At 39.5% G+C, this 8,406-nt stretch overlaps 1 protein-coding gene across 2 annotated transcripts in view; it reads left to right on the top strand.

Moving 5' to 3' along the window:
• The first annotated feature begins 7,402 nt into the window (after positions 1–7,402).
• Positions 7,403–8,406, top strand: part of LOC148941366 (uncharacterized) — a 137,276-nt gene continuing 136,272 nt past the window's right edge. For both annotated transcript variants that reach the window (XM_089104696.1, XM_089104697.1), the window contains exon 1: positions 7,403–7,627. In XM_089104696.1, coding sequence (XP_088960822.1) covers positions 7,415–7,627 — 213 coding nt within the window. In that variant the 5' untranslated portion in view covers positions 7,403–7,414. The remainder of the gene's footprint in view (positions 7,628–8,406) is intronic.

The raw sequence follows: 8,406 nt of genomic DNA, 5'->3' as shown, positions 1-8,406 counted from the left end.
AGCTCTGGCGAAGGTGGATCGTGGATAAAAAGCCAACAGTTTTTCAAGATGCTTGGGCTTTCATTTATTGTGTGCTAATTAAATCGTATTTCACTCTACACTATATCCTTTGATAGATACACTATAGCTATGTACGACTTGACAATGTACACCTTAGATCATGACTCTCAACTATTTGAAAATGGTATAACCGAAGATATGTTTGCTAAAACACATGGTATCATTGTACTGGATTTGTCGGGTACACAGGATATGAGTATCGTATGTACAGGGAGTGTGCGTTTAGAGTGTACATTTACCGACCCATTGGCTGAGAGTATTGCACTACTCTCACTAAATCAATATGAAACCTATTGGGAAATCACTCCCAAAGGCAGTGTTCTACTAGAATTGGTGCCATGAACACCAGTCAAATAATCAATGTACTTAATATGGACCCATACATTTCTCAGTACAAATCCTATTGTCTGCCCTCGGACTATAATGGAAAAATCCAATGTGTCAACAATGCCTTGATTCTTGTTAATAGCAGTCCAGTGACTTTGTTGACATGTCATTGGTTGTGCATGTTTCAAACAATGGAGGAGATTGATTTTTTGATCCTCTTGGTCTACCATATAAAATCTACACCCCAAAAATCAGCAATTTTATTGAAAGCACTGGGAAAACTATTATTCAAAATGTGAAGAGAGGTCAGGATCTAACGACTAAAAGCTGTGGCTGCCACGGACTACTATATTTTGTGTTCTGATGTCACGGCTATACTTAAAAGCAGTTTCTCCACATTTATGTTGACAATCCACGTCTGAATGACTTTCTAGTGGAAAATATCCTCTCAGACCTATATAGTATTGATTTCAGTGCCCTAAGAGTAAAGTATTTGAAAAATGTTTGTGAATTTGTTTATTAATAAAATGCAGATATATATACAACATTGTCTTTAAATCTTCACTTTAGATTTCTTCTTCGATGTATAGGCAACTGTCGTGAACCACTAATGCTGGTAAATCATTTGGATTCACTGTATATTGATCCTGATTGACTGCAATGTCAGCGTCAAATTTTCTACAGTACAATGTAACTTCACTCTTGTCATATCTCCTTGTGTAGTCAAAAATACTATTTGCATTCATATTATGAAATTTACGAGTTTCAATCTGTCTATTTGAAGCAATATCACATACAATGTTTTCAAATGGTGAGTCAAATTCGGTAACTGCCAAATAAAAATCACTTGGTTTATAGTCATAGTAGGTGGTGTCATCACAACGATGACGTAGAAACCAAATTGTCTTGTTACCCCAACAGTTGAATCGTAGACCAGATTCCTCTTACCAAAATAATTTAAATCCACGACGATACCAATCTCGTAGCAATAAACTAAACTCACGTTTGGGATTCTTTCTAATCATAGCGGGGTAAGTATTCTCCCACTGATCACATTTATCAAAGTGGCAATTCGGGCAGAGTTGTCCTCTAGGATGAGAGTCACACACCTCCTGAAGACATGACTTACATCCTTTAATTTGTACTGCATAGCCTCTATTTAATTTACAAGGATTACATAATTTACACTTTTCACTATAGCCATCAATAATTGTACAAGTCCAACTGCCAAGAGTGTACAAGCACAATGGACATATATAGAACATTTTTCGGTTTCCGATGTCAACTCACTCACAGCTAAAACGAAACTGATCGTCCCCGCTCGATAAATTCAATGTGAGGGAAATGGGGGAGAGAGGAGTAACTCTGTGCCGTTGCCTCTTTCGAATGATGGGGGGAGCCATCTACATTGAATCCATTGGCAATATTTTCAAAAGTATATCCACAATATGATTCTGCTTTGTTCCAATTAATATATCAATGAATTGACTATAAGCATTTGAGTCACATTTTAAAAGTTTCATACAATAGTCCAATGGGGGAGAATCACTCCTCATTATATTGTCAAGTGTTCCCTGACAAGAGAATATCCTGGGTTGAAGAGATAACTCGAGAAAATCATCATCCAATATCAAATTTTTTTATTTAAACAATAAATTCTATCTAAGTTTCTCTTTCTCAAATTTATTCATTTTTCAATGCTGCCACTCTGACTGCTGAATCTAGATTGAGCCTGATTCGACAGCCCCATAACATGACAAAATAGGAACCATTTTCGATTTTGAGCGCATTTTATCTAATAATTACACCAGCAATAATAATATAGACCATGTGCAATCAACGATACTGTTTATTGTCTTCGATATGTTTCCCTAATGTACTTAAAGCACATTGAAGTCTATTCACAAGTGCTATATCAACTTTAGCGGCGAAACATAATTGATCCTCCATTTTAAATTTGCTCAAGGATATCACATATCTTGAATATACTGCATCCCATTCCAGACAAAGACGTGATCCTTTCGTAATTTCCACCGCAATGTTTGGTGCTCTTGTACCATTATCATCAACTCCACTATCAACTTCTAATAGGGTAAACATTCCACTCATCGCCATCACAAATGTATATCCAAATGAGTAAAGTCAAACTGTTCTTCTTCTCACTCCTTGAATTCTATTCTACAGACTAATAAAACTATAGCAAAAATCCTTTCTATGTATTCCCTCGACCGCTACTATGTAAACAAAGCCCTCTGATTGGCTGAGAAGGAAACACGTGATCTAACTGTTTCCGAGGAACTCATAACATTTGGCTCGAGAGCAACAACAACAAATACTATATCGGGACACCATGACATTCACGATCGATTACGCAATCAAGTTCTCGGAAATTCACTTCCCCCTCGAGTGCTAGATCAATAACATTGCTCCCATTAGAATTCAATGCGCATGTGCAACCTTCGTTCCGGAGTTATTACACATAGAAACATCAAAGAAATTGACCTTGGAAAAATAGGTCATTGACCCCATTAACCACGTGTTCTCCCTAATGACTCTATGCCCTTATTTGGAGCCCCCGTCAGTATTCTATGCCCATATAAGGAGCCCCCGTGGGATCAATAGGGGCATCTCTACTGTCCTCCTCAAAAACATATTTTCTATCTGGAAATCAGCTACACTGAACAAAATGGCTATCGCAAAAGTTTGATTGGATGTGTTTGGGGAAATGATGAGCGTAGGGAGGGGGGGGGCTAGTGCCCCGCCAATCACTTTTGACTATTAAAAAGGGCACAATACCTTTGAATTTCCAATCGAATGAACCTTTTTTGAAGTTTCTACGACAACGCCTTCTATAAAAACCTTATATGCCCCCAGGGCATATCTTAAAACCCTTGCCCTGAAGGTTCTGGGGAAGTGTCCTCCTCAAAAACATATTTTCGATATGGAAATCAGCTACACTGAACAAGATGGCTATCTCAAAAGTTTGATTTGATGTGTTTGAGGAAACGATGGGCGTAGGGGGGGGGGGGGGGGCTAGTTTCCCTCCAATCACTTTCCGCTAACAAAAAGGGCACTAGCCCTTTGAATTTCCAATCGAATGAGCCTGTTTTGAAGTTTCTACGACAAAGCCTTCTATAAAAACCTTATTTGCCCCCTGGGCATAACTTAAAACCCTTTCCCTGAGGGTTGTGGGGGAGTGTCCTCCTCAAAAATAATTTTTTATCTGGAAATTAACTACGCTGAACAAAATCTCAAAATTTTGGTTGGATGTGTTTGGGGGAATGATAGGCGTGGGGGAGGCTAGTTGCCCTCTAATCACTTTCGACTTTTAAAATGGGCACTAGCCCTTTGAATTTCAAATCAAATGAACGTTTTTTGAAGTTTCTATGACAACACCTTCTATAAAAACCTTATATGCCCCCAGGGCATATCTTAAAAGCCTTGCCCTGAAGGTTCTGGGGGAGTGTCCTCCTCAAAAACATATTTTCTATCTGGAAATCAACTACTCTGAACAAAATGGCTATCTGAAAATTTTGATTGGATGTGTTTGGGGGAATGATGGGCGTAGGGAGGGGGGGGGGCTAGTTGCCCTCCAATTACTTTCGACTATTAAAAAGGGCACTAGCCCTTTAATTTCCAATCGAATGAGCCTGTTTTGAAGTTTCTACGACAACGCCTTCTATAACACCATATATGCCCCCAGGGCATAACTTAAAAGGCTTGCCCTGAGGGTTGTGGGGGAGTGTCCTCCTCAAAAATATTTTTTCTATCTGGAAATCAACTACGCTGAACAAAATGGCTATCTGAAAATTTTGATTGGATGTGGTTGGGGAAATGATGGGCTTGGGGGGGGGGGGAGGGGGCTAGTTACACTCCAATCACTTTTGAGTGTCCTCCTCAAAAATATATTTTCAATCTGGAAATCAACTACGCTGAACAAAAATGGCTATCTCAAAATTTTGATTGGATGTGATTAGGGGAATGATGGGCGTAGGGAGGGGGGGTCTAGTTTCCCTCCAATCACTTTTGACTATTAAAAAGGGCACTATCCCTTTGAATTTCCAATCAAATGAACCTTTTTTGAAGTTTCTACGATATAGCCTTCTATAAAAACCTTATATGCCCCCAGGTCATATCTTAAAACCCTTGCCCTGAAGTTTGTGGGGGAGTGTCCTCCTCAAAAACATTTTTTCTACCTTGAAATCAAATACGCTGAACAAAATGGCTATCTCAGAATTTTGATTGGATGTGTTTGGGGAAATAATGGGCGTGGGGGGAGGATAGTTGCCCTCCAATCATTTTGGACTATTAAAAAGGGCAATAGCCTTTTAATTTTTAATCGAATGAGCCTGTTTTGAAGTTTCTACGACAACGCCTTCTATAAAAACTTTATATGCCCCCAGGGCATAACTTAAAACCCTTGCCCTGAGGGTTGTGGGGGAGTGTCCACCTCAAAAATATATTTTCTATCTGGAAATCAACTATGCTGAACAAAATGTCTATATGAAAATTTTGATTGGATGTGTTTGGGGAAATGATGGGCGGGGGGGGGGAGGGGGGCTAGTTACACTCCAATCACTTTCGACTATTATAAAGGGCAATAGCCCTTTAATTTCCAATCCAATGAGCCTGTTTTGAAGTTTCTACGACAAAGCCTTCTATAAAAATCTTATATGCCCCCAGGGCATAACTTAAAACCCCTTGCCCTGATGGCTGTGGGAGATTGTCCTCCTCAAAAATATATTTTCTATCTGGAAATCAACTACGCTGAACAAAATGGCTATCTGAAAATTTTGATTGGATGTGTTTGGGGAAATGATGGGCGTGGGGGAGGAGGGGGGCTAGTTACAATCACTTTCGACTATTAAAAAGGGCACTAGCTCTTTAATTTCCAATTGAATGAGCCTGTTTTGAAGTTTCTACGACAACGCCTTCTATAAAAACCTTATATGCGCCCAGGGCATAACTTAAAACCCTTGCCCTGAGGGTTGTGGGGGGGAGTATCCTCCTCAAAAATATAGTTTCTATTTGGAAATCAACTACGCTGAACAAAATGGCTATCTGAAAATTTTGATTGGATGTGTTTGGGGAAATGATGGGCGTGGGGGGGGGGAGGGGGGCTAGTTACACTCCAATCACTTTCGACTATTAAAAAGGGCACTAGCCCTTTAATTTCCAATTGAATGAGCCTGTTTTGAAGTTTCTACGACGACGCCTTCTATAAAAACCTTATATGTCCCCAGGGCATAACTTAAAACACTTGCCCTGAGGGTTGTGGGGGGATATCCTCCTCAAAAATATATTTTCTATCTCGAAATCAACTACGTTGAACAAAATGGCTATCTCAAAATTTTGATTGGATGTGTTTGGGGAAATGATGGGCGTGGGGGGGCTAGTTGCCCTCCAATCATTTTCGATTATTAAAAAGGGCACTAGAACTCTTGATTTCCAATCGAATGAGCCCCTTTTGAAGCTTCTACGACGACCCCTTCCATATACAGTGCCTCTGGGAAAAAAATAATAATAAATAAATCAGAGGCAACGCTGTAGCGTTGCCTATAGTAAATGCCATACGGCTCCAATGTTTTATTATAATTTTTTTTTTCCCCAGAGGCACTTCCTATGGACGGGGTCGTCGTATAAACTTCAAAGGGGGCTCATTTGATTGGAAATCGAGAGTTCTAGTGTCTTTTTTAATAGTCGAAAATGATTGGAGGGCAACTATTTTGATAGCCATTAGATAGCCATTTTGTTCAGCATAGTCGATTTCCAGATAGAAAATATATTCTTGAGGAGGACACCCCCCCACAAACCTCAGGGCAAGGGTTTTAAGCTATTCCCTGGGGACATTTAAGGTTTTAATTGAAGGCGTTTTCGTAGAAACCTAAAAACAGGCTCAATCGATTCGAAATTAAAGAGCTAGTGCCCTTTTTAATAGTCGACAATGATTGGAGTGTAACTAGCCCCCCTCCCCCCCCCCCCCCACGCCAATCATTTCCCCAAAAACATCCAATCAAAATTTTGAGGTAGCCATTTTGTTCAGCGTAGTTGATTTCCAGATAGAAAATATATTTTTGAGGAGGATACCCCCCCCCACAACCCTCAGGGCAAGGGTTTTAAGTTATGCCGTGGGCTCATATAAGGTTTTTATAGAAGGCGTTGTCGTAGAAACTTCAAAACAGGCTCATTAAATTGGAAATTAGAGAGCTAGTGCCCTTTTTAATAGTCGAAAGTGATTGAAGTGTAACTAGCCCCCTCCCCCCCCCCACGCCCATCGTTTTCCCAAACACATCCAATCAAATTTTTGAGATAGCCATTTTGTTCAGCGTAGCTGATTTCCAGATGGAAAATATATTTTTGAGGTGGACACCCCCCACAGCCTTCAGAGCAAGGGTTTTAAGTTATGCCCTGGGGGCATATAAGGTTTTTATAGAAGGCATTGTCGTAGAAACTTCAAAACAGGCTCATTCGATTGGAAATTAAAGGGCTATTGCCCTTTTTAATAGTCGAAAGTGATTGGAGTGTAACTAGCCCCCTTCCCCCCCCCCCACACCCATCATTTCCCCAAACACAAATTTGGAGGGCACTAGCCCTGCAAATTCCGAGGGCTAGTGCCCTTTGTAATAGTCGAATACATCAGTATATGAGTTGTCCCAAATAAAGTTAAATTAGATCACTCGTATATGTAAGCGCACGTTTGTTTGTATCTGTTTTCTCATGTGTGATAATGCTTTGTTGCTTCCTCTGGTTGAGGGTACCTTGAATAAACTGCTGAACTGTTCATGCTTGAAGCTTCATGTACTAGAGATAATCATGAAATCTCAGAAATTAGATTGGCTGTTGCATATTTGAAAATTATTACAGACGAAAAGAAGATTCTGAAAAGTTGATATAGAACATTATTATAACGTAACCATTTTATAGCCTTCAGGCCCCTTACCATTTTTTCTTTCCGTGATTATATGTGTAGCCTGTGTCTACCGCTAATTACTTTTATTTAATTTAAATTAGGTATGGCCATCTGCTGATGTACGATTTACTATCAGTACCCTATATAGTAACACCTTTAAGTAAAAGAATTGTTCTTATGGCAACTAAATCTACTGAAGGAAGACACAGCTTAGTTTTGACACAAGTTCCAAAAAAGCTGCTCATGCATACTGTAGAAGAATCAAGCAGATGCAAACATAGAGACTTCAGTATCTTTGGAGGAATCAATCTTGATGAGGAAGTTCTAGAAGTAAGTACTTACCATTCGTCTGAAATAATAGCTTTACTATTCAAACTAAAAGCTTTAAAATCAGAATCTGTGCGCTACCATCGAAGCTGAGCAGCGTTCTGTCTTCCATGAATTGTATTTTTTTTTTCCTGGCCACTTTTTATGGAAAGGGTGGCTGCAGAAACTTGGAGAAGAAATTATACGATTGAAAATTGAAAGTTTTAGCGGCTTTTTCAAAGTTTGACAGTGATTGACGGGCAACCAGCAACCCTTCCATTCCTTTTTTGGTCTCTAAACACCTCTGTAGCCTTTCAAGGCATTGGATTAAAATGCTAAGTCACCGTTTTGAAGAGAAAAGTCAAAAAGCTCATTAAACATGCTTCTGGGTATGACCAGGCCCATGCAGCTCAAGATGAAACGACCTTAAACTATGTAAATTGCCTGTTGTCACAATAAGTAGTTTGGGAATCTGAGGAATTCTTTCATGGGCCAAGAGAACCTCACATATTGGCGGAGAAGGGGAATGGTGTTAAGGGAGTAGAAAACAAGCTCAAGAAATCAACTAGCACAAGAAAAAGCAAAGAAAAAAAAAATTGGTTTTCCAGAAACAAGGTAAAAAAAACTCTTTTCTCGTGACGGCTTAAAACTTAGATCCATAAGTTTCTCGACCAAAGGAATCCTCATGCACAAAAATATAGACGGGTCTATGAGTCCCAAAAAAACAGTATCAGAAAATGCTTTGTTCGATTGGTTTGACGCTTATATCTGAGAGTGCTTTCATCAAGGAGACGTCAATTCAC

Source organism: Artemia sp. Qi Xiang Cuo, chromosome 18 (genome assembly GCF_049724085.1).
Source record: "Artemia sp. Qi Xiang Cuo chromosome 18, ASM4972408v1, whole genome shotgun sequence".
Lineage (NCBI taxonomy): Eukaryota > Metazoa > Arthropoda > Branchiopoda > Anostraca > Artemiidae > Artemia > Artemia sp. Qi Xiang Cuo.
The sequence above is the reverse complement of the archived record's forward strand: the minus strand, read 5'-3'. Positions and strand labels throughout refer to the sequence as shown.